At 44.1% G+C, this 25,375-nt stretch overlaps 2 protein-coding genes and 1 pseudogene across 2 annotated transcripts; 1 reads left to right on the top strand and 2 right to left on the bottom strand.

Annotated features, from left to right (window-relative positions):
- Nucleotides 1–6,766: 6,766 nt before the first annotated feature.
- Nucleotides 6,767–16,176, bottom strand: LOC100821678 (annotated as a pseudogene).
- Nucleotides 16,177–18,229: 2,053 nt separating this feature from the next.
- On the top strand, nucleotides 18,230–22,457 carry LOC100821374. Its single transcript, XM_010241409.3, has 6 exons — nucleotides 18,230–18,462; nucleotides 18,639–20,210; nucleotides 20,288–20,493; nucleotides 20,730–21,450; nucleotides 21,545–21,658; nucleotides 21,791–22,457. Exons 2-6 carry the CDS (start codon nucleotides 19,410–19,412, stop codon nucleotides 22,037–22,039), a joined length of 2,091 nt encoding a protein of 696 aa, XP_010239711.1. The 5' UTR covers nucleotides 18,230–18,462; nucleotides 18,639–19,409; the 3' UTR covers nucleotides 22,040–22,457.
- An 8-nt stretch (nucleotides 22,458–22,465) lies between these two features.
- LOC112269356 lies at nucleotides 22,466–23,237 on the bottom strand. The gene is made up of 2 exons (XM_024456006.1): nucleotides 22,912–23,237; nucleotides 22,466–22,815 (listed from the first exon to the last, which is right to left on the bottom strand). The coding sequence occupies exons 1-2, from the start codon at nucleotides 22,996–22,998 to the stop codon at nucleotides 22,537–22,539; spliced, it is 366 nt and encodes a 121-aa protein (XP_024311774.1). The 5' UTR covers nucleotides 22,999–23,237; the 3' UTR covers nucleotides 22,466–22,536.
- Between the last annotated feature and the right edge of the window lie 2,138 nt (nucleotides 23,238–25,375).

The raw sequence follows: 25,375 nt of genomic DNA, 5'->3' as shown, positions 1-25,375 counted from the left end.
ATGTACCGCCTATCCATAATGGATTGAGCTGGCAGATGGATTGGGCTTGCTCAGGCCGATCTTCTGCTTGGATTCTACGGAAACTAGAACTAGGATAACTCATACAGAAAAGGAAATAACCACACATGCAAATGCAAAAAATAGAAACACTGCCAACTAGAAGTGCCAGGCAGCATGGGAAAGAAAAATCATATGCAAGTATAAGCTACTTTATTGCTACTAACTAATACAACAGACTTGCTGACAGTGAGTCATAGTGGCTGCTTTGCACACCTATGGCATCTATCTTCCCATAGCATGGTACAAAAATAGCTTAAGACTCCAATTCTAAGGTTCTAAAAATTGGTAAATCCACCTAGGATTATACAGCCTAATTAGCTAGACTATGCAGAAACTCAAGATTATTTGGTAACAGTTAGGGGCACCTGTCACTTCTATGTGGCGAGTGGCATGACCTTCTGGCCCATTTTCATAAACCCACTAGAAATTTCGTATTTGGTGACCCGTGGAATAATTCATGGACAGGAGACAGCATAACAGAGGAACAGGAAAACAGCATAACATGTTTGCTTTCATTAACTGAGGAAAAGGCATCTCTCCCTGGGAGGTAGTTTAGTTTGAAATAAGTCCGAGATTGAAACTGAATATGTGTGTGGTTGTGTATGTTAACATACGATATGATTCCTTCTGTTAACATCTTCAATATTACATCATTTTCCTATAGTGTCAATTCTTCAGTACTAGCATTCTCAGTGTCGGATGGCCATTATCTGGTTTCTTGAGTGTGTTCCCCTGCTAGTTCAAAATGTCAACTAATGTTCTTTATATTTGTTCTGATTTGCATGATTCTAAAAGCTCAGGGAGAGAGAGAGAGAGAGAGTTAGAAAAATTATGTTATATGTAGATATGTTGATGCCTCTTGAGGCCAGACTAAGAGAAGAATGCTCCTATATGTTGATGCCTCTTGAGGCCAGACTAAGAGAAGAATGTAGCTACTAATTATGCGAATGAGCAGCAAATCTTGCTGTAGTTGCTAAATAAGTAGGAACAAAAATGCATCAGTGAAATAGGTAGTGTACTCATCTCAATTATGTGTACCACTACAAACGCCTTCATCAGCAGCTTTGTGTCTGTACTTTTTCATCTGTACTAGTTAGCAATTGGCATCTAAATTCAAGTGCCCTGCATCTCTTTAAGGATGGATACCCTAATTTACGCCCTGCTTCATCTTAGACAGGGGTATTTTTTTTCTTCTCTATTGGACACTCTTAATGGTGATGCATGGAAGTGGCAGCATGCTTAAGAGATGCTAAAAATTCCTGATGTATCAGTATCACTCCTTATGAATGCATAAGTTTTGTTGTGACAGGCCAATGCTAGATTTCTTTTCAGATATTTTATGTGGCTTGTCAGATACTTACTAGGCTTCTAACTCTCTCCTTTTCTGGTGATGCCTAGCATCTGAAGCATGTAAGCTTCTAACTCACTGATATCCTGTTCGTTTAGGAAATGCACTGACTACTTCGAGTTGTACTGATTACTTGTCTAGATAGATAAAAGTAGTAGAAATGGAAACAGTAGGTATTTATAGTGTGCCTTGTGGATCTGTCAGTCTCTGTACAGATGCTAAAAGAAGGTCTGAAGCTAGTTTGTTATTGGGGGGAAAACCATCTCATACACACACTTAACTATGATATGGAAATTATTGCTTCATACTACTGTTCAGATAATTCAGTTCTTCCATTTGATATTATTTTGACGCTAGCAGAAATAATGGAACTTAAAATCCTGATCAATTCAGTCATCTCATTTCAGTCTCACAGAGAAGATAGAATATCCTATTGGATTTAGCCTCTTGTAAATGTTTTGCGTTGAACAAAGTTCAGGTTGTATTCTACAGTAGTAACATGAAAGCTAGTTTCTGCACATTATATTGCTTTCAGGTTTCGTACATGAGCTGTCTTCCTGTTGATTAATTATGCAAAACTTCGAGATTTCTATTACTTGTCTTCTCCAAGGGATGCATTACTTGTGCCATGATGCCTGCCTCATCGTTTTCTGCTAATAAAGCCGAAGGTGAGCTGAGATACCCAGATGTTGACAGAGTAGATGACATCAGAACAGGACTCCTAAGTCCTAACAGTCACCAACAGTTCACTTCTTCAAAGTGTCACCGTCTTGGACAGGACAACATGAGAATTCAGAACTTCTGCGTAGAGATAGAGGCTCAGAAAAGCTCAGCAGCTCTTGCGTTTATGCTAGGTAAACTTGTTGATGCTCCTCTGCAGTTATTCATGATTATTCATGGTGCTGGGTTTAATTGTATGGCTTGAACTGTTGATTAGCTACCTCTTCGAATATTTGGAGGTTCTGAAGCATGTTGACTGTTGATCTCCGGTGAAAGTTTGGATGTTTAGTTGATCTCCATTTCTTTTTCATCAGTTATTTGTTACCTCGCTGTGCAGTTTCCATGAATTGTGTTGTTGATGGCAGGGAGTAACCAAATGGTTACTAAGTGGCAGGGATGAATCCCCTTAGGGATTGCGTGGAGGGAGGGGATCAACAAAATTCCTACATGAATTAGTTCCACTAGGGGATCTAATCCCCTGGACCAGAACAAGCCCTAAGTCAGTTCTGCTCTTGCTATGAAGCTGAAGTGAATGATAAGAAAAAAAGAACAAGAGGCCTGCATGCACTCATACTAATCGTAGCAAAGTGCATACATTTCAGCAGCGAACAACGTCTATTTATCAAAGGTATTTTCACGGAATGAATTAGTTCAGTATTCAACACAACAATTCCACGGAAACATATCAGATAAAGTTGGTGAAAGGAAGCAGAGAGTGTAAATTCATATGTGTGACTAAATTTCAGGTACTCACAGTTTTTGAGGCATTTTTCTCACAGAGCCACGTATGTTACTATTTTGTCCTAAAAACCACGGGTTTTGAGTAAATGTCTCACCTCGGTCAAAATAACCGTTCAAGTCATTTTGACAGTATTCTTACATGTGGGTCCTGCTTGTCAGGCGCCGTGTCAGCCAATTGACCCGACCCGTTAGCCATGACATGTGCGCTGCGTGCGACGTGCGGCCGGAGCACACACACATGTGGGTCTGCGATGTGGGTCAGGGCGTCGGGCGCCAGAGTATTACTAATTTGCTTCATTAGCTGCAGGTAAAACCAGCAAAAAAATTTCAAGGAGGCTAAGGTCATATATTAAAATCAACCAACTCTTACAACACCATCTTTAAAGTAAAAAAAAAAGGACAGTGTGTTGACGTAGCAGTCGGGAAGTCGCCGGTCGGAGCCAGAAGACGCCGTCGATAGTGATCTGAGAACCAGACCACCGTCCGGAAGAAAAAAACGACGAACAAGGTTGGATGACCATTCCGGATCCTGCCAAACGGATCCGAGAAGACCTGGCCGCACTAACTCCACGATGAGGTCGAAGCTGACCGAGTCTCATCGATCAGAAAAGTAACCAATGAACCGATACGCGTAAACGACCTGCAAAACATAAACACATAACAAGCTCCACCACTACAGAAGAGTAGTGACCAACCGTCCCGCACTCCTCAACACCACCGATAGGAACACCGTCGACGAGGTGGATAAGGAGTCGGGAGAACGTTCTTCTTGACCCAAACAGTGCCGTCATCATCACCATAACTCAGCAGTCTGTTGACCAAACCCTATTTTTTTTAACTACGATAGCACCAAATCGTAGAGGAAGCATGTACGTCGTTTCCCGGACGGCCGGCCGGCCGAGAGACAAGATCGATCTGGACTGGCCGCTCTGGGTGGCGGCTAGGGCACGGGACTTTTCCAATCGGGTGGGATACTTGTCGTTATACAAATAGTTTTGAACCATGGCATATTGACATCTCTCAAATGGCAACTGACAACTACAATTAGGCTCGTCCCTCACACAGAACGTCCATGAGTGGGCAAAAACTATGGTGTGGGAAGATTTTCCGGCCGAACACCGAGGAACCAGCCAGGCCACCGGAGAGCAGGAAACTGAGCGATCCTAGGCCAGTTCTCGCCCAGCACCGTTAGTAGGAGCTCAGCGGCTCCTAGGTGGCCGCGGGCACTCTCCACCAGGTCGTGCATGGTGTTGATGAGCTCCGCCGCCTCCCGTAGCAGGCCCAGCACACACAGCACTTGGGTGCCGGCAAGGTCTTCGTCTTCGTATGCGGCGATGGCGTGGGTGCAGCACCGGAGCACGAGGTGGCAGGCGGCGGCTAGGCTGAGCTCCATGGAGGCGGCCTCGAGCGCGTGCCGAGTGTCCCCTGCTCGCTTGTTTCTAGGGCAAGGACATGGCTTTGATTGGGACCCGCAGGTCAGAGAGAGAAGGAGAGGGAGGGTTATCAGGGCGGGTCAGGTTAAGTCCGACGTGGCCTGACAATGGTCCACATGTAAGAAAACCTGTCAAAATGATTTAACTCTATGTTTTGGGCAATTTGACACAATCATACACAAAACTTGTGTTTTTACGAACAAATTAGCACAATCTTTGGCTCCCTGAGAAGCAGGCTCCAAAAACTATAGTTGTGTGAAATTTACCGACATCAAGGATTTGTGCTAAAGTGGTACCAAGAACATACACGGTGGCACAATGGTTAAATCAAGAAATTAATTACTCCCTCCGTTCCTAAATACTTGTCGTGATTTAGGAACATATGGAGTTGGCGATTTTAGTACCTCAAATGAGGGTGGGTTCAAAATGACAAAACCACCTCGGCGGCCGTGACGGTGAAAGATCGAGTACGTCACAGAGGGGGGGATGTGACCAGTTTTAATTCTTTCTTCAAAATATGAACACTGAAGACTGAAGACAATCACAGTACTTCGACAACAGGGATTACACTTAGCAATTTTAGAGTAGGAACGGAAAGAAGAAAGATGAACAAGTTTATAGCAGTAGCAAAGAAGACAAAACACAAATGGATCAGTTATACTTCAACAGAGAGTAATAGGTTGAGGAACAAGTTTATAGCAGTAGCAAAGAAGACGGAACACAAATGGATCAGTTATACTTCAAAATTGAGGGGGCTGAGTCAGACAAGACTCGCGGACACACAAGTCCACCCAATTCTCCTGAGCTAAGACCTAAGTCTCGCCTAGTTACTTGTGGTAGATTTTGATGTGATCTCCGGACCTTCACAGACCGGTTGATGGCAACTCACAAGCTTCGATTGCTCTTCAACACTGGCTCCTAACCGTCTAGGTGATGCCAATCACAAAGAGTAACAAGCTTCAAGTGCTCTGCTAGAGAGGGGATCCCATTCTTCACGCTCAGTTCAGCTCTAAGGGTTTTATCTGGTGTTCTTCAAAACAACTCACTAGGGATCACCATCGAAACCGTTCGGGGTGGGTCGTCTTATATAGCCTTGGCCATGGCGGATCTAGCCGTTGTGATCCATTGGATAAAGTGATCCCTGAGACTCCAGCTCACATTTTATCTCTTTGTCTCACAACGGTTAGATTAGGTGGTCAAGAACGAAAGCGACAGATTTTCAAACACATTTGAAATCAGAGTGAAGACTTCACGCGGAAGTTTCTGTGAAGCCTGAAATGCTTCATTTTTCACTCCGACGAAAAACACACATAGAAAATGGTTTTCGCCTAAGCTGAACATGAAAAATAGGTTTCACCTGAACCAGCACCATACTTCAAACCCCCTTTAGTAGTACGGCATTCCTATACTCAAGTGAAGAAAAAACTACGAAAAGACCTATGAAGAAAGCTACGCTTCATGTTCTTCACCGTTCTTCACTGAGTTCTTCATACTTCAAGCCAGTATCTGTACTTCAATTTTTAGGGGTCGTCGATGCTGGTTAAACCAACTCTTTTGAGGAACTAAAACCTGAAACACTCAGTGCAATTCATTACTTCCTCAACCATATTGTCATCATTCATCAAAACCCATACAGGGGCAACGTTTCCCTTTCAGACGGCGACATGGACGAGCATCTTCAAGTCGGAGTTGCTCGGGAGCGGCGAAGATGGCGACCAACATGTGGGCCCCACCGGTCAGGATTCGAGCAAAACCACCAACATAAGCGGTTTCTGGCTAAGTGACAACTTGATAACAAAAAGTGTGATATTGCGGACCGTTTTTCATTAATTGTTGCTCCGTGAAAAAGTTGCCAAAAAATGTGGTTTTGTGAAATTTCCTCTCTGAATTATAATAAATTCAAAATAATTGTGCATACATCTAAGGTACTACTCCCTCCGTTTCATAATTCTTGTCTCTAATTTATCCAAAAATAGATGTATCTATTTCTAAAAAGTGTCTAGATACACATAATATTTCGACAAGAATTATGAAACGGAGGAAGTACGTTTCTTTCTTTAGGCAAATGTTCTTTGCGATTTTTCATAGATGGATCCATTGATCGCTTTATAATTTTAGCATCATCACGTACGTACTTTTGAGTATCTCTCCGCTGGGTGTAGCAGATCATCAAATACTCCCTCGATCCATTGACCAGCAGTTTGACAAAATAGAGTGAGATGGTCTCTAAATCCACTCTCATGGTGGATAAAGAAAAATTAATTTAGAGTAGAATAATGTGTAAAAGAAATTTTGAGAATAAGCGAACAGGACTGAAGACAAAAGTATCTCAATACATAAAACATTACTGTATGGTGTATGCAGATATATGATTGCAAGAAACAGTACCGAGAACTTCAAAATGTTTGCTGCTACCATTAATACTTTAGTAGGATATACATAACAGTTTGTCAACTATTCTACCTCAAGAAGTTACCTTATGTAAATCAAATTTCATAGTAAAGCCACCTGTTGAATACTTTTTAGTATCAGGCGCACATAGGCAATGCATCTTATTCACTTCAATCATGTCGTCCACCGATAATCCAGCCGGCTGCCAAAACAAGTCCTCTTACTTAATTTGAAGTACTAGTCATAAATTAGAGAATTGAAGCTAGAATGTGCAAGTTCTTAGAAATATGCTACTGTACAAAAGGATGAGATGTACCTTTTGACAAACGGGAAATATATGGCGCGCACGTGCGCGCGTTTGTCTGGCCGCGCGACGTGCTCCAGCGCGCTGCTGCTGCGCGGCTTGCCCGCGGGACCTGCTACGCTGCATCCTGCTGCTGCTGCGCGTGGCCTGCTGCCTTGCTCGCGCACTCTTGCCTCTTGCTGCTGTTGCTGTTGGGTGCTTGCACGCATGCAGTTTTTTTTTCTTTTTTGCTAAGCATAATTGAAGGTGAACAAAAATGACCACTAGCAAAAAAAAAATAAGACACCAAGTTGATTCAAAATCACAATTGGCTTCGTGTCGGTGAGGGTTTCAAAATTAGACCTCACTTGCAGATATTTCGACAAAGTTCTTCAAATCCCTTTCTTAACGGGCCATAATGCAAGAATTACCACACTTTTTTGGAAGAAGTTGACATGCCATGCTCTACTAATTGCCATGTCGTGTACTACCAAGTTGTCATGTATGTCGTGCACTATCAATTGCCATGTCGTGTAGTACCTACTTGCCATACTGTCTGGCCCTAGTTGTCATGTCGTGTGGTATACTTGCCATGTTGTCCGGCCCAAGTAGCCATGTCGAGTGTTATCTACTTGCCATGTTGTCCTGCTCTAGTTGTCATGTCGAGTGGTATCTACTTGCCATGTTGTCCGGCCCTAGTCGCCATGTCGTGCCATGTTATCCGGCCCTAGTCGCCATGTCGTGTGGTATCTACTTGGCATGTTCCGGCCTAGTTGCCATGTCATGCACTATTAGTTGCCATGTCATGTACGACATAGATTTCATGTTATGTGGTCACAGTTGTCATGTTGTCTGGCTCTAGTTGCCATGTCACGTACCACATAGTTTTCATGTTATTTGGTCCTAATTGTCATGTTGTCGGTCCTAGTGGCACGTCATGCACTACTAGTTGTTATGTTGTGTTGGTCCGAAGTGCCATGCCGTGCACTACTAGTTTCCATCACGTGTACTTCCTAGTTGCCATGCCGTGCACTACCGCTTGTTTGGTCCCACTTGCCATGTAGTTCAATTAGTCCAATGTGTCATGTCGTGCACTAATAGTTGCCATGTTGTTCGGCCCTAGTTGCCATGTCGTGCACTGGTTGTTTGGTTTTAGTTGTCATGTTGTGAAGCACCAAGTTGACATGTTGTCTGGTCTTAGGTGTCATGCATGCCATGCACTACTAGTTTGTCATGTTGTGTACTACCTAGTTTTCATGTCGTTTGGTCATATTTGCCATGTCATGTAGTATATAGTTGCCATTTTATTTAGTCATAAATGTCATGTCGTCCATTATTAGTTGACATGTCGTGTACAATCTAGTTACAATGTTGTTATTCGGTCACAATTGCCATACCATGCACTGATAATTGCTTTGATTTTGAAAACTTTTGACACAAAGCAAACGGTAAATTTAATTACAGTTGATGCTTTGAGAGTTAGCACGCTTAAAAAATTCAATTTTCCACGCACGCGGTCTCTGTCTAATGTGGTTGAGTAAAGGTATCTTGTGTCTCGTGTGCCAATCAAATCTAAGCTGGCGAGTTGTAAGATGCATGCATGCTAGCACATACAGCCGGGTGAGCCGTCGCGCGCGGAGGCTAACGCGCGGTCGCGCGTTAAGCCAGTCCTTTGACAAAACATCTTCTAGTGAGCAATGACACGTACAAGAACCAATGACTAATCTCTCAGTGACACTGGAAATACCATTCATGTTGGAAAACAGCATTTGCATGCCAATTGTCACCTACAAGTTCCCCAAGAGCACAGTTCTCGTTACCCCGTGCTCACTTGTCAAAGTCTAATTGGATGTATGATTGCTAACTTTCCCAACATAAAACTAAAGTTACCTGGATCAGCTTTGCTCCCTTGTCACCTTGTATCTTTCTGGGTAATTGCAGCATAAACCATTAGCAAAGGGAGCTTGTTTTCAGAACTTATATCCTTCTTTTAGGGAAAGCCATCATCGAACGCTTTATTAATCAGGGAACAAAGATGCATCGTTTGTGATTACATACATAAGAAAGTCCGGAGGATCAGTATGCCAAACAGTAGCCACTGACCCATCCGCACGACTAGTTAAGATATGAGCAGCCATATTAGTTTTCCTAGGACGATGATCATAACAATTTCAACAAAACTATGACAAGCCAAAAACAATCACCATAAATAGCAGCAGCTAGGCTAAGATTATTTTTTTGAAAGGAAAATTGTAGAAGACTCCGATAGTGAATATATTAAAAAAACGAAATATTTACAAATATTTACAAGGAGGTCAAAGACTCCAGGGCACAAAGACACACAGCCCAGCACACACAAGAAGAAAGAAGACAACACTAACGGATCCCATCAAACGAGGAGAGCCAATCAAGAATAGCAATCCTATGAGCTTCTTTAATCCTAAGGCTATTAGTAAGCAACTCCTGCTTAAAGTTAACAAGCCATCGACGAGCGGAAGGAGGATCCTTTCAAAAATAAGTTCATTGCGCTGCTTCCAAATGTGCCAAGCAGCACAAATGAAGATAAGCAGAAACCCAGGCCCTCCCTGAAGGAATTATTAGCAATCACCATCCTGTCTTTGATCGACGCTGAAAGATCCCAACTAAGACCAATTTTATTCCAACATCTGGAACTGAAAGAGCAGATGAAGAACAAGTGTGGCAGCCAGGCTAAGATTGAAATCACCCTGCTTCATAGAATCAATCACCTCCATGCAGTCAGAATTCATGACAATCCGATTGGACCCAACAAGCTCCGCCAGGTTCAACCCATCTTGGAGTACCATAGTTTCAGCTGTAACTGCTTCTTCAACTTATCCTGGATTAAATAGTTGAACATGTCAATATGATATCCAGACAGGTTTAGTGCTAGTACTTTATTGGTTCGAGTCCAACTCATAATTACCAGACGTTTTCTAAAGAAATTGATTAGTTCTTTTATCCCAGCTTCACCAAACACAAGATCTTGCTTGAGCTGCCCGGCATCTTTCAAATGCTGTTGTTTGATCATGTCACTGAGCTTGTCTGCAATCTGTAGCAAAAATAGGTAACCAAAAGTAAAATATGTTCATTGGTGTGTGCAAACAGTTTTTTTTTAACTCATGTTCTTCGGGAAGCCAGTTCAAAATCTTCATAGCCTAGTTCCACGAGAAAATAGGAGTGCAAGAATGAGGCAGTGCTAGGGATTTGGGATTCTAGTGACAGCAACACCTGGTGGAGCTGAATCCTAATCAATGGATACAACCTGTGGCTAGCTCAAATAGAAATAGAAATAACACAAACGGTTTTTTTATTTGAGACCATGCAGGAGAGCCGCATGTGAATTTTATCAGAGAGAAGAGTTTTGCAACGCTGAGGCATGAACATTTGTTTGATTAATGGTTTCCAGGCAAATATATTTGTTTGTCTATATACAAGTTGATGAAAAGTCAAGTCAACTTTATTTTAAAATAATTCATACATTTTAAATTTCTGAAGAATACTGCCCGCTCAACATTTATCCTTGCATTGGCTATGTTATGTTAAGAAATCATTGAGAATTCAGTAATCTGATATGCTTATAGTTCAACCTTTTTTTTACAGCAAGCTTATAGTTCAACCTTACACGAGGACACAGACCACAAATATGGAGCTCAAAGCGGAAAACAATAATACAAACATCAACATGAAGGGAAAGCTTTCAATTTGATCACTGTACAGATTTTACGGGCGGCGATCCTAACACCCACTCTTGAGAACCTTTGCACACTACACTACTTGGGATATCAAACTTACGAGAACTCAACACTTTATTCACTATTTCAATGTTGGTACAACACTCTCTTTAATGGCTCTCCTACACACAACCATACCATGATAGCTCACTTTTCTATTTGGTATGGTGATACACTACTTATGGTGATTGTGGTACAACTCATGGGGAGGAGGATCACCCCTATTTATAGTTCTAGAAGAGCATGTGGTACATCTTACTTTAATTCTCTAGAATACTCTACATGTACTTAGTTCTAGAGAATTCCCACTTATTCTTGAAAGGTACCCTAAGACCTTTTCATGGTAAATAGCAACCCTCTTCAAGCAACCTCTCAAGCCTTCTAGAATATTTCAATCTTCTCATATTCACTAGAAGGCTCCTTATAAATATCTTCACCTCCATTAATCCAAACTATTTTAGAATCTTTAAATATGCATAACTAATTCCCAACACTTTCCAACTATCCAGAGTGTTCCAAAATATTCTCAAGTATGCATTGCTATTTCTCAACACTCCCCCTCAATACATACTTGACTTCCAATTATATCTTCAATGATGTCCTTGGATATTCTGAACTCTTCCATTGCGAATTTTCTTCTTTTCTTCGTGCATTGAGTTCTTCTTAACCTCATTGCATTTTCGCAGCTCAGTTCTCTTCTTTGTCTCCAAACTTGACCTTTTGCTATTTCCATGTATGAAGATACTTGAGAAAGGGAACCACAGACATACCTCAGATCTGGTGGCTTTGTCCTCCATACTTCATGTTTTTTTACCTCCTGTTGATTCCGTTGGGGTTCCTTGACTCTATGTTGATCCATACAATTTTTCTGCATTACCTTCATTGATAGATCATCTTGCATGACTAATACTCCATCACCATCTCCGTTATACTTAGATTTCTCATGTGGCTTCTCATCCATATACTATATAAGCCCTTGTTCCTTTGGCTTATCCTCATGATTTTCCAAGTCTCCATCGTCACTGTCATATCCAAACACTGGAAGCTCATGCATGGGTTCTAAATTTCTCACCTCGGTGGAGAAGTCATTTTCTATTTCATATTCTTCTTCATCATCATTCTCCTCTTCTCCGGATTCTTCTAGATCCTCCATGAAGAAGCCACCTTCATCATTTCATTCTTCTTCTTTATCATTCTCTTCTTCTTCGGATTCTTCTAGATCCTCTATGAAGAAGCCACCTTCAGCATCCCATTCCTCTTCATCCTCATTCTCTTCCTCTCTAGATTCTTCTAGAGCCACACCTTGGATTGATGGATGCTCACCTTCAGTTAGGTCTTCAACAAAATAGACTTCGTCTTCCATCATGCTTAATCCTTCATGAGCATTCCACTCTTCCTCCTCTAAGACCACATCCGCCATAGTCACCACTTCTTTCTCCGAGTGCTTCTTTGGACTCCAACAATCCCTATCAAGATGGCCATTCTTGCCACAATTAAAACACTCACCTTTCTTTCTCCTTTCATGTATCAGCTCCCGCTGATCTTCTTTTCTTCTTTGAGCTCCCCCTAAATAGCTGCTCTCCCTTGGGCACCACCTCTCATCTTTCGTCCACTTCTCCTTCACCGCTTCTCGGCTCCTTAGTGGAATCTTCTCCTATAGGTGAAGAGCGCATCGTCTCCATCTCTTTTTTTAAAGGTGATACTGTCCATCTGCTTGGCTAGCTCCTCTTGATTAGCCCATAAATCCTCCAGCTCCACTACTGAAGGTTGAATAGGCCATCCCATCACCGCAGCCATGAACCCATTGTATTCGGGTCTAAGACCATGGATGATGATTCTCCTCATCCGAGCCTCACTCACCTTCTCATCCGGGGCAAGTTGGGATATCTCACGACAAATATTTTTAACTTTTGTAAAATACTGACTAATAGTTAAAGTGCCTTGTGAGATACCTGCGAGCTCATTTTCTAGGAGCTGAAGTCGTGCCTCGTTCTTCCTTGAGAACAGCTTCGCCAATGTGTCCCAAGCCTCCTTCGGTGTCTTTGCATCTCTGATGTGCTCCACTAGATCCTCCTCAATCGTCGTCTTCAGCACGAACATAGCTTTGCCTACCTTGATGCACCACTTCCGCAAAGCTTCTGCATTCTCTAGAGGAGTTGTCTCGATGCCCGCGATGACCTCCCATAGGTCATGAACTTGCAAATAGGACTCCATGCAGGTCTGCCAATAGCCATAGTTATGACTATTGAGCCTCCACATGCCATTGCATGCGATCATGAGATCCGCCATCTCGATTGACGCCCTGCGTCCACTTCACTTGGTCCCAGACCAGTGATCTCCACAGCCCCAGACTGTGCTTCGGCAGAATCTCCCTTTACCGCCTCTCAGTGCCCCCCTGAGTTATGTAAGCGCCCTGCTCTTACCACTGAACCAGCTGATGTATGTGCCCCGCACTTACTGAAGACTCCTCCTTGAATGGTCCCGACCAACCTGCTCTGATACCAACTGTAGAGATTTTACGGGTGGCGACCCTAACACCCACTTTTGAGGGCCTTTGCACACTACACTACTTGGGATATCAAACTTGTAGAACTCAACACTTTATTCACTATTTCAATATTGGTACAAAACTCTCTTTAGTGGCTACCCTATGTACACACAACTCTACCATGGTAGCTCACTTTTCTGCTTGGTGTGGTGATACACTACTTGTGGTGATTGTGGTACAACTCATGGGGAGGGGGATCACCCCTATTTATAGTTCTAGAAGAGCATGTGGTACATCTTACTACAATTTTTTAGAATACTCTACATGTACTTAGTTCTAGAGAATTCCCACTTATTCTTGAAAGGTACCCTAAGATATTTCCATGGTAAATAGCAACCATCTTCAAGCAATCTCTCAAGCCTTCTAGAATATTCCAATCTTCTCATATTCACTAGAAGGCTCCTTATAAATATCTTCTCCTCCAATAATCCAAAGTATTCTAGAATATTCTCAAATATGCATAACTAATTCCCAACACTCTCCAATTATCCAAAGTGTTTCAGAATATTCTCAAATATGCATTGCTATTTTTCAACAATCACTGTACTGTGGAAGGGCTTGGACCATTTTATGTACTCCCTTCGATCCATATTACTTGTCACAGCTTTGTCTAGATACACATGTACCTACACAACGAAACACGTCTAGATACATGTGTATCTGGACAAATATGCGACAAGTAGTATAGATCGGAGAAAGTAGTTCTTTTGCAGTTTTGCTGGTAACTCTCCACCAGTTCTACAAATCAAACATGAGGATTTGACATTACAACGTGAACAAAATCTTCTCAACGACGAGAATTAATTCAACGCATAACAAAAGTCTTAATAATCTATTTTCAATGCATAGTGAGTATATCCTAGAAACCGCACACTTCAAGTATTTAGGCTGTCATTATGCATTGCATAAACCTAATTAATTAATAAACCAGGCAAAACAGAATCTCAAGCATAGACTGGTGGCAAAAATTTCACTTCTGAAGACCATGTCATTATCTAAACCAGTTTGATTGTGGTTTGGTTGTGCATTTCTCCATTCAGGAGTTCTCCTTTTAAGATGCGATGTTTGTTTCAAAGCTACCATGTGCAAAGCACATACATTTTAGAACAGTTCTATTTTTAACCTGAGTTCTAAATGTTTATTGTAATAATTGGATACTCCCTTGAGCTAATTGCTCTTCATAACCCAACTTAGAACAGTTCTATTTGTTGAACTAACCTTGTTTGTTGACCAAACTTTGCTTTGTGTAGTTGCGCAGCTTTGTTTTTTGATATAAAACTGGTCATCTTCTCATGCAATCTTAAATTAGCCTGCAACATTGATCTAATAATGCAATTGCCAAAACATACAACAAGGTTTGAAGACGACCGTAGCAACAATTTTACATCCGAAAAATGTAAATGCCGAAGCTCAAGCCATATTGGATCGTGATCTTCCAACAACACCTCCTTTTTCACAGTACATGAACCGTTCTTAGTTCTTACTTGCCGCCTGTTCTTTGAGATTCACATTAAGGAACATGATTACAACAGAACTGAAAGTTGGGTCACAGTGAACTGTATTAAAATGTTTTTTATTTGCCCACATCTTGTACATATTTGTTACCATCCATGCACAACCATCATTTAATCTGCAGCCATTTCATGTGGCAGTCGATGAAAAGCAAACATATAAAAATATCCTCGTACCTAATCCATCTACCGGTCTACAATAAGTAACTCACATGTCTTTGTCTGAGGGAATACATGTATTGTTGATTTTATCTCCCCAAGCAATTCAACACAGAGGCCGCAAGCTTTGTGGGGACTAAATTTCGTAGAGTTGTCAAAGTAGAAGCATCAATTGTCCTGGCAACACGATAGGAAGAAATTCCTATAATAATTGGAAACATTCAATGTTGGTAAAAGAACTTCTCATAGTTGTTTCATAAAAAGTAAAACTGGATAGGAAAAAAAAGATGAAATAACAATTGGGCAATAAGAGAGGAAACAAAGTTGTAGTGAATAAAAACCTCAAAACTTTGCAAATAACATAAAGCAGAAAAAACAGTACCCTCGTTGACACAAATACAGTAGCAATTTGAGTTGCCATCATTTTAATGCATGAATTGTACTTCATTGAACCTTCTGCATTTTCAGTGAACAGCTGTTCTATAGCCTTGTCATGGTTGGTTATGAAGCCCTGCACAAAAATCAATGGATTCATGCAAACCAAACAGAAGATTTTGTGATAACAATTATTAATCCAAACCAATAATCTTGAGAGGTTAAGTTGTACGCCATGATACCTGCCTATCAATAGCTAGTAGTCGTAGTAGAACTGAAAAATACATAGACTCTGCAACGGGTCAAAATTGTGTCAGCACTTAAAGTGACAAAACAAATGCATAAACAAGAACATACGTGGATCACATACTTCTTGTACAACGGATGTTTCCCTGACATGTCTGACAAAAAGAAGTGAAGACTGCATTATTACCAAAATAAAATGGTCAGAGAATTGGAAGTGACAATTCCAACAGCCCCAGCAAACAAAGCGACATGTACCACAATAGTTTATTACCTTGCAGGTTAAAAACCTTGAGTATAACAAAATCAAAAGCTACTCTTTCAGCACAAATTCAAGGATAAAACTAGTTTAGCATACTAGAAATTATTATTCAAAGGAGGAAATTATGTTCAGTGCCTACCATAATTTACTAACTTAATCTTGTGATACATTTGTTTTTTGATTCTACCCACACCTTCCAGCTTGACATCATTCGGCATGAGCTCAAGCTTTTGAACTTGATCTGGTTGAGGCACAACCATCGCACCACCCGCAGACGATGAGGTGTCTGCATTCTTGGCGATTAGAAGTTGCGCCAGCTTCTCCAAAGCAGTGGCCAATTCAGTCCCCATGACTTCGATCACACTACCTCTTGCAGCACCCCCTCTTCAGCGCCCCTTGTAGGGCTGCCCTCTCGTCCTGCCACTGTTTCACAAGAGCAGGTCTCCTCTTGCCACAGAAAAGAGGAAAGGGCCGCCTCAGTCTTCTCTGCTTTCTCCTCCTCCCTCACGTGCGCAGCTCCACCACCGCGCAGACCAGCTCGCAGTTCGCAGCCTTGCCGTCACGCACCCACCAAGCAGCCTGCAATGACGCGCTGCTACCTCCGCCGCCGACGCCGGCAACTACGCCCTCACCACCACCTCCATCGTCCCTTGCTCCCATACCATGTAGTTTGAGGAAGGTGGCTTAAAGCACTTCCTAAAATCATCCATTCCCAAAAACAACCGCCCCATTCCCTAAAAACCTTCAAAAATTGCTCCAGCAGAGCAGGTTCCCTGCCTCGTTCCCAATCCCTAAAGTTTTTAGGGAATTTTCCTATTTTTTTTCTCCTCTTACCCAAATGTAGTGAACCAATTACTACAACAAAAACAAAAACAACTACTCCCTCTGTTTCTAATTAATTGGAGCCTGCTTACCCAAATGTAACGAACCAAGTACAATGTAGGGAACCAAGTACAATGCACATCTTATTCTAGGAAAACTGTGCGAGAAACCGCTGGTTACAAGCACACACAAAGCAAAACCGAAAAAACAAGCCACCATTGGAAGAGCAAAACCACTCCCGCTCCAATGACGCCGAACACGGAGCAACTCCATGTGCCAGAAGAAGGTAGGCGGAACTGGGCTTCTTCGACGATCGGAGCAAAGAAAGGCTGCCCAAAAGCAACAGCTCGCACCTCAGCATGCACGCCCGCGTCGCAAGAAGCCGCCATCCCTGGCCAAGACACCTGCAAGCATACTCCGCCGCCAAACGAGGCCTCCAGAGGCAACGCCTCCAAGGTGGATACGACGTCCAAGGACGCCGCTGTTACCCGATTCGAACAAGGAACCTGAGCTTTCGCTCGGAGACGCCTCGTTTTGCGAAAGGTGGGATGTGTATTAAACTGCACGACGACACCTTCAGGAAGGGAAACAACGTCCGAGGACGCCGTCGTACAGGCACCGACACGTCGGCACTAGGTTTTCACCCGCAGCCACCACACCCACCGTGGACAGGAGCAGCCACGCAGCAAGCCGAAAGGCCTGACCAGGGGCCACCGCACCACCGCGAGCGTCGACGAAGGTGTCGCACGCCACGCAGCCAACCACCACCGGGCACCGGCCAGGGCGCCGAGACAGCCCCACGAGCCGGATCTGACGCCCCAAGAACTGGATCTGACACCCAACGCGCAACTGGCCGGAGCCACCACACCCCCAACTCCACCAACCGAAGCAGCCACCACGCCCGCTTCCTCCTGCACGCGCGCGCCTGTCGGCGCGGCCCAAACCAGGCCCAGAATGGGCCCACGCCATCGACGGCAGCAACAACAGAGCGCACAGACCACCGCGGCCGCACCCTGGAGGCACATGCGGCCTCGCCTGCCGGGCTTCCGTCGTGCACCGTGCGCCGCCTCCGTGGCCTCGCCCGCCCGTCCCCCGTCGTCGCGCCTCGCCATCATGGCCCCGCCCGCGAGTGTCCTGAGAGGGTGAAGAAGTCGCGCCGCCGCCATCTTCCCTGACGAGTGGCTTCGCCAGCAAGCCCTCAGGAGGCAACGGTGCAGGGAAGCACGGGAAGGGGCCCTTACGGCCGACGGCGGCTAGGGTTCCCCCGAGTCGCCAAAGGAGGGCAATGCGGGGAGGGGGGTATGTTTTTTAAAGAGTAAAATGCACCCACAGTCACTCTATTTGAGCCGTATGCGTACTTAACTCGACGTATTTTGGAAAACGAAAGATACGGTCACTGCATTCGACGAAATATCTCATCTCTGGTCACCGTTACAGTATTCGTACGGTTCACTTGCCACGGCTGACACGTAGGCGTGTGTTTTTGCAATTAAACCCTTCTGGAAAGCGGGCCCACCATGCCCCCGTCGCTGGAGCAGTTAAGGCATGTGGTTTTTGCAGTTTAGTCCCTGAACCCTTCGGATTCCCTTCCTTCGGTCGAACAGAGAGAGAGAGATAGAGGCGGAGAAAGGGGGCTAAGGGCGGCGATTACGGCGGCGGTGATCGGGGAGTCCTAGGGTTTGATTTTGGGCGATCTTCTTCAGCGATTGGTTCGGTCGACCTCAGGGTGGCAGCATTGGTGGCGGTGCGGCGGCACGACGAGGTCACCATGCGGCCAGTTCGTCGCCGCGATGGCGCCCGACCTCCGGTGTATAGTAAGTGCTCCTAATCCATGAAAACTGAGCGCGCTTTGGTGAATTAGGTGATTTTGGTTGGTTAATTTCGTCCGTAAATCATGTTTTACTCTTCTGGAGATTATGTGCTGTTAGAAATTAGGTTTTTAGATTCGATTTGTGCTTGAGGGTTTTTGTGTTCTGCTTCATATGTGTAGATAGCTGTGATACCCAGTACGGATTCAGTATGTTTCTGCATCATGGAGGTTTCTTTCTTGGTAGTGGTGTGAATTTGGGGTACGTCGGTGGCAGATAAGCTTGGGTAGATCATATACCAGGGGATAAATGGTGCTTCAAAGACATTGAAGATATCGTGGAGGGGCTGGGGTATGAAATGGCAGGGAGATTTAAGGTGTACTTCTGCATGCCTGGTGTAGAGATGAGCAAGGGTGGTCCTGTGGACATGAAATCTGATGAGGAGACAGACCACAATGATGAGGTCATATGTGGTTTGGGGGAAGAAGTTTTTGCATGTTTACCTTGATCATGAAGGTAGCCTTGGACAAGCACTAGATGATGTAATTCTTTGCCCAATAGCTCAGTTGCCAACAGTGATATCACCTAGGAAACAGATAGAGGTTGAAGCATTGCCAGCTGAGCAGGAGTTGCCAACTTTTTATACTGCAGTGCCAACAGAGATCTCACCTGCTAAGATAGTTCAGTGCTACTAGTCAGCTGATTGTGATTCTGATTCTGATTCTACCTCTGACTCTGACTCTGACACTGATTATGAAGAGATAGTTGACAGTGACTATGACATCAGTGATGAAGATGAAGATTTACTTGCTGACCACTTGGCTCTGGGCAAAGGAAAGGATGTGGCAGAACCAGCACAAGATTCAGAAGAAGATGAGCTCTATCTCCCTGACTCAGATTCTGAGAAAGATGATGAGGTGAAGCACAACTTCAAGAGATTCAGACCTGAAGACATGATCAATCCTATCTTACAGATTGGTCAGATATTTGAGTCACCTGAGATGCTAAGGAAAGCAATAAGGGAGTGTTGCTGCAAGAATAGAGTGGATATCACCTTGCCAGTCAATGATAGGCTTAGAATCTCAGCTAAGTGTGAAGCAGGCTGTCCTTGGTCCATATGGGCATCACATGATAGTAGAACCAACTGTTTTGTGATCAAGAGGCACAATGATGAACATACTTGTGGAAAGAAGTGGCAGATCAAGAAATTTACATCAAGATTTCTGTCAGAGAAGTACATTGAGTGTTTCAGAGCTGATGAAAACATGAGTTTAAAGAATTTCTCAAGGATAGTTCAAATGGACTGGAGTATGACACCTTCAAGGAGCAAGTTATCAAGGGCAAGAAGGTTTGCCATGAAGAAAATCTATGGAGATGAAATTGGTCAGTACAATCTCCTTTGGGATTATGCAAATGAAGTGAGGAGATCCAACCCTGGTAGCACTTTCTTCCTTTCAGTTGACAATGAAGGCAGATTCAGCAAATGCTATTTCAGTTTTGATGCTTGTAAGAGGGGGTTCCTTGTTGGTTGCGGACCTCTAATATGTCTTTATGGCTGCCATATCAAGACTAAATTTGGAGGGCAGTTAGTGACAGCAGTGGGCATGGACCCAAATAACTGCATCTATCCAGTGGCATTTGCTGTTGTTGAGGTGGAAGACACAACATCTTGGACCTGGTTTCTGAACACCCTGAAGCAAGATCTAGGAATTGATAACACCTCATGCTGGACAATTATGTCTGACAAACAAAAGGTATGTGTTATTGATTCTGTGTGTTCACTTTATTGTTTATGAACTGCAGAATTTAATTGTGTTCTGTTTAATTTCAGGGTTTGATAAATGCAGTATCATCGTCGTTCCCCCATTCAGATCATAGATTCTGTGTGAGGCACATGTGGCAGAATTTCACAATAGCTAATTTTAGAGGAGATGCTCTGAAGAACCAGCTTTGGAAGATAGCTAGAAGAACTACTGTTGATACTTGGGAAGAGGCTAGAAAGGAAATGGAAGCTATGAACAAGAAGGCCTTTCAATGGTTAGATAATCTGCCACCTAACACTTGGGTCAGAGCATTTCAAAATGACTTCAGCAAGTGTGACATTTTGCTCAATAATAACTCTGAGGTCTTCAACAAGTGAACCCAAAATTGTTACCATGTATGGCCTAGATTGCAATATATTGTTACTGCTGGACAATTATGTACTCATGTTCAAAAATTGTTACTGCTTTTCAATTATGCACTCATAGCTGGTTTATTTCTGCACATGGCAGGTACATCCTTGAAGCTAGAGAGTTGCCAATTCTGACCATGATTGACAGAATCAAATCCCAACTGATGTCCAGGTTTTACAACAAACAGCAAGAAGCCCAATCATGGCATGGTTCCATCTGTCCAAAGATAAGGAAAATATTAGCCAAGAACAGAGAACTTGCATCAACTTGTTTTGTATCACCTGCTGGAGATGGGACATTTGAGGTGCAAGATAGGGGCAGAGTTTACATAGTGGAGCTCAATGTCAATGCTTGCACATGTAGAAGATGGGACTTGACTGGAATCCCTTGCTCTCATGCCATCTCATGCTTTAGGCATGAGAGGATTCCACCAGAGACCAAAGTGCATTCATGTTATTCAACTGAAACATTTTGCAAAGCATATGGTCCAGTGATCATGCCTTGTAAAGACAGAAGAGAATGGACTACAATGAATGGTTGTGCCATAAAGCCACCTCTGTACAGCAGAAAGGTTGGAAGGCCTACAAGAAACAGAAGGAAAGCAGTAGAGGAAGTGCCTGCAAGGCAAGGTGGGAAAAGGATCAGCAGGCATGGGATTGTCATTATCTGTAGTCATTGTGGACTCGCTGGTCACAACAAAAGAGGCTGCAATGACTTTAAGGCTGGTCTTCCACCATATGAGAAGGAACAAGAACAGAACACGAGAAGGAAGAGGGCCACAAGTAGTGTGCAAGAGGAACCAGAAACAGTCATAACACAGGTACAAAGTTCAACAAGTTTCATGTTCAAAAACTCATAGCTGGAATATTTGTACATATGAATTCTTCCTGCTTTTACTATGCACTATGTAATAGGAACAAGAAGAAGCAATGGAAGAACCTGTTATAACACAAGAGCACAACATGGAAGATGCTGTGCCTTTTGGAGCACAGTATGAACATACAATGCTTCATTCCATGATGAGTCAGGTATTTCTTTACTTGTTTCAATGGTTTGAGTTATTTACTTGTTTCAATTGTTTGAGTTCAATCAGGGCAAATTATAGACCAGTTTTCTTCAAAATTATGCACTTCTTTACTTGTTTCATCCTTTCATTGTAGACACCAATGCCCAAGGTTGTTAATGCCCAACCTAGTCCTTTGCCAGATAGTTCTTTCATAGCAACTGCTAGAGAGGCTCTTGTAAAAGCTGGTCCAGGACCAAGCACAGCAACAAAAGAAGGAAATCTAGCTTTAAAGGTTGCTGCTATGAAGCATGCCAAGGTTCAAGTATCTGCAGCTAGAAATTCTGCTACACTTGAAGCCAGGTATGAATCACATGAGAAGCAAGTTGCTGACATTCTGGCTTAGAGGGAAGAGAAAGAAAGGCAGAAGAAGGCTGCAGCACTTGCAAAGAAAGAAGAAGCTGCCAGGCAGAAGGCTATCATTGCAAAACAGAAAAGGGAAGAAGCACTTGCTAAGAAGGCTGTCCAAGTTGAAGAGAAGAAGGCTGCAGCAGCTGCCAAGAGAACTCAGCAAGAACATGACAAGAAGATGGCAGCTCAAGAAAAGAAGGCTGCAGCTCAAGCTAGGCAGGAAGCAGCTGCAGCAGCTAGGGCTGCTACTGTCATGCAAAGGGAGCAAGTGCAAGCAGCTAAGAAGCAGAAGAAAGAGTCCATGTTTGACATTTTCAAGTGAAATTTTCAGTCATTAAACCTGTCTACGCTGTGAACTAGATTGTTGTATGGTTTCAGTTATAAACTACTATCTAAATGTCCAACTGCATTCACTAACTGCTCAAGCCAAATTTATACTATGCATTCAAATTTTCCATTCAACACCATAGCATTCATTCATACATGCATTTTTCACATCTTGATTACAATAACTAAACAGAGTACAAAAATCCCTGCTAAAAGCAACACAGCTAGTTTCAACATTGAAAGCATTTCTTTCCCAAGCCCAACTGATACACTTGCTTCTCTGACTGCAAACTTCATTTCTTCCCTGCCTACTGTCCTCATCTCAGGGCTCTTCTCAGACCTCAACTGATCCACTTCATTTGACTCCATATATCCCATCTTCACCAAGTACTTGCAGTACGATTTCTCCCAGTGCCAGAAATCACACCCCCCTTTCACCTTTGGCTACAAGCACATGCACCAAAAGCAACATGCTCACTTGAAGATGAACAGCAACAGAAAACACAGACGATGAAAATTAGAACCAAATAGCTAACTTACATTGTGGTTCATGCATTTGTAGAAGAACATGTCAGGGCGGTGGTCGACAAGAAAACATGCACCTGCCGGCATTTGCAATCTGGACATGTTATGAGCGGGAGCTCACCCGCCATCCACGCGGACGAACTGCCGGCAGCGGACATTGAGGAACTAGGGACGAGCCGGCGCGGAGGAGGCTGGGGATGCGCGGCGGAGGAGCCGGCCGGGCTGTCGAATGGCGGGTGCCGGGCCGCCGGCACGGAGGAGGCTGGGGATGCGCGGCGGAGGAGCCGGTCGGGCCGCCGGCACGGAGGAGTCACAGGACGAGACGAGAAACTAGGGATTTGAAGGTGGGGTGGGAAATTTTTAAGAGCGACGGGGGGATGGTGGGCCCACTTTCCAGAAGGGTTTGATTGCAAAAACACACGCCTACGTGTCGGCTGACATGGCAAGTGAATCATACGAATACGTACGAATACCGTAACGGTGACCAGAGATGAGATATTTCGTCGAATGCAGTGACCGTATCTTTCATTTTCCAAAATACGTCGACTTAAGCGAGAATACGGCTCAAATAGAGTGAGTGTGGGTGCATTTTACTCTTTTTAAACCTCCTTCTGACTGGATATGAAACCCAAACAGAAATTGTGGAAACGAGAAATGCTACGACGGGAACCCAACCGTCCGTTTCCGTTGCCTTCCGCCCGACCCGCCTCCACCGAACCGGCCAGGCCGCACCGCCCGCGATGTCCGGCCGCCTCCACTACCTCCCCGCACCGCCATAAGCCTTCCTCGCCGCCTCCGAGAGGTCTCGACCTCATTGCCGGCCGGAATCGTGCCCGGCGACCACTCTGCCGCCATCTCTTCCACCCGCCACCGTCAAATCAACGACAACGCTGTTGTCGATTCGCACAGCCGGCAAGTTGGGGAGCACCATGGCCACCTCCTGGACCCCTCCTCGACCTCCTCTCGATCCCCTCCACAGCTTCAGCCGGTCGTCGACCTCCTGCGAGCTGGCGCTGCGGGCGGATGAATGCAGAGGCACGCATGAGGACGCGGTGGTACACGGGCGGACTCGACGGCGGTGGCAGGTGGGCTGGCAAGGGCGGGAGTGTGTAGATGGGCGCGCACGTGCAGGCGGCGAGCGAACGGGCGGCACGGGCCCACAGCGACCGAGTTGGGCGTGATGGGCTGAGCGGGGGCGAGCGCGACTGGAGGGGAAGTGCTCTCCGGCGGGGTGTTGACGGAGCAGATGGGGATTTGGGGAAGAAGAAAAGCTTGTGTCATGGCCTGTGGGTCCAATATGTCATTGTGATGAAGGAAAAGAAATAGGGAACGGCGTTAGCCTGCTGGAGGACCAAATTTTTTCAAAAATTATTCTCTCCTATCCCTAAAACAGGTTTAGGGAACCAGTTTTTGGTAACCTGCTGGAGATGCACCTGCAGGCTGCAGCAGCTTGCTGCTCTGCTCTTCTTCCTCTGGCCGCTCAGCTAGGGTACGACAAGTACAAGACCTGCTGGGCTATAAGGACCAGTAGAAGATGGGCCTTCAGCCCTATAACCATTCAACACAATAAGAAGAAAATAATACAATAATTTACAAATACACAAAGCTTTCTCTATTCAAGTATAACTGAAATTCTGAGCACAAGTATACAACCAGTTTCTCATGGCAGCTCTTTTTACACATGATTTGGGTTGCGTTTCTCCTAGCAGCTTGTGGGAAATTTTCTCTTCTTTTGAGATTCAGCCGTCTGAAACTTAGAAGCTGGCATAGAAGCCCAAAAGAGGGGCCTATATGATCTAAGAAGAAAAAACAAACGAGTATAACAAAAGTACAAGATACCAAAAGATCAGGAAAAATCATTTTATGTTGATAGTCAATCTTTAAGGTCAATCATTAGAAGAGTTGCTGCTGGCTACTGCAATGCATCAGTACTGTGTCAAATGTCGGTCTTACTATCAAGTCAAGGTATGCGTTCGGTTTCTCAGTTCGGTTCGGTTTATAAGGTTTTTCGGTTAGTACGGTTTATGTATTTCGGTTAATACGGTTTCGTATAAATTTACGGTTCGGTTTCGGTTATAACCATTAAATTTCAGTTCGGTTTTGGTTATAACCAAATTAACAAAAGTAGACGCGAATTTTTGATACTATGTTTCAACACAAACTACCGAAAAATAATGAATATTCGAGTGTGGTGTATACTTCGAGACTACCTGTATTAGAAGACACGTTTCATCCGCGGGACCGGCTTTGCGCTCCGGTTTCTACTAGTAGATTCGGCCCAAATAGCAACAGCCCAAGGGAAAACATGCCCAAATCTGGATCCCAACGCTTGATACTCCTTTGTAGAGTAATAAAACTTTCGCAGCCCAACTGCCTCGTTGGTAGTAGGCCTGGCTAACGAGCATACTCGACTCGTTAAGAGCTCGCTCGTTAAGAGCTCGACTGTTCGGCTCGGTTCGTTTACTGCTCGCGAGCGCTC

Source organism: Brachypodium distachyon, chromosome 5 (genome assembly GCF_000005505.3).
Source record: "Brachypodium distachyon strain Bd21 chromosome 5, Brachypodium_distachyon_v3.0, whole genome shotgun sequence".
NCBI classification, from domain to species: domain Eukaryota; kingdom Viridiplantae; phylum Streptophyta; class Magnoliopsida; order Poales; family Poaceae; genus Brachypodium; species Brachypodium distachyon.
The sequence above is the reverse complement of the archived record's forward strand: the minus strand, read 5'-3'. Positions and strand labels throughout refer to the sequence as shown.

What these genes read in the sequence shown, in the direction of transcription:
- LOC112269356 (XM_024456006.1), bottom strand. Translation starts at nt 22,998, where the DNA reads ATGTCCAGATTGCAAATGCCGGCAGGTGCATGTTTTCTTGTCGACCAC. An exon ending in ACAAATGCATGAACCACAAT is followed by an intron (nt 22,816 to 22,911) that starts GTAAGTTAGCTA and finishes ATGTGCTTGTAG; the next exon opens with CCAAAGGTGAAAGGGGGGTG.
- LOC100821374 (XM_010241409.3), top strand. Translation starts at nt 19,410, where the DNA reads ATGATCAATCCTATCTTACAGATTGGTCAGATATTTGAGTCACCTGAG. An exon ending in TTATGTCTGACAAACAAAAG is followed by an intron (nt 20,211 to 20,287) that starts GTATGTGTTATT and finishes GTTTAATTTCAG; the next exon opens with GGTTTGATAAATGCAGTATC. An exon ending in CAGAAACAGTCATAACACAG is followed by an intron (nt 21,451 to 21,544) that starts GTACAAAGTTCA and finishes ACTATGTAATAG; the next exon opens with GAACAAGAAGAAGCAATGGA.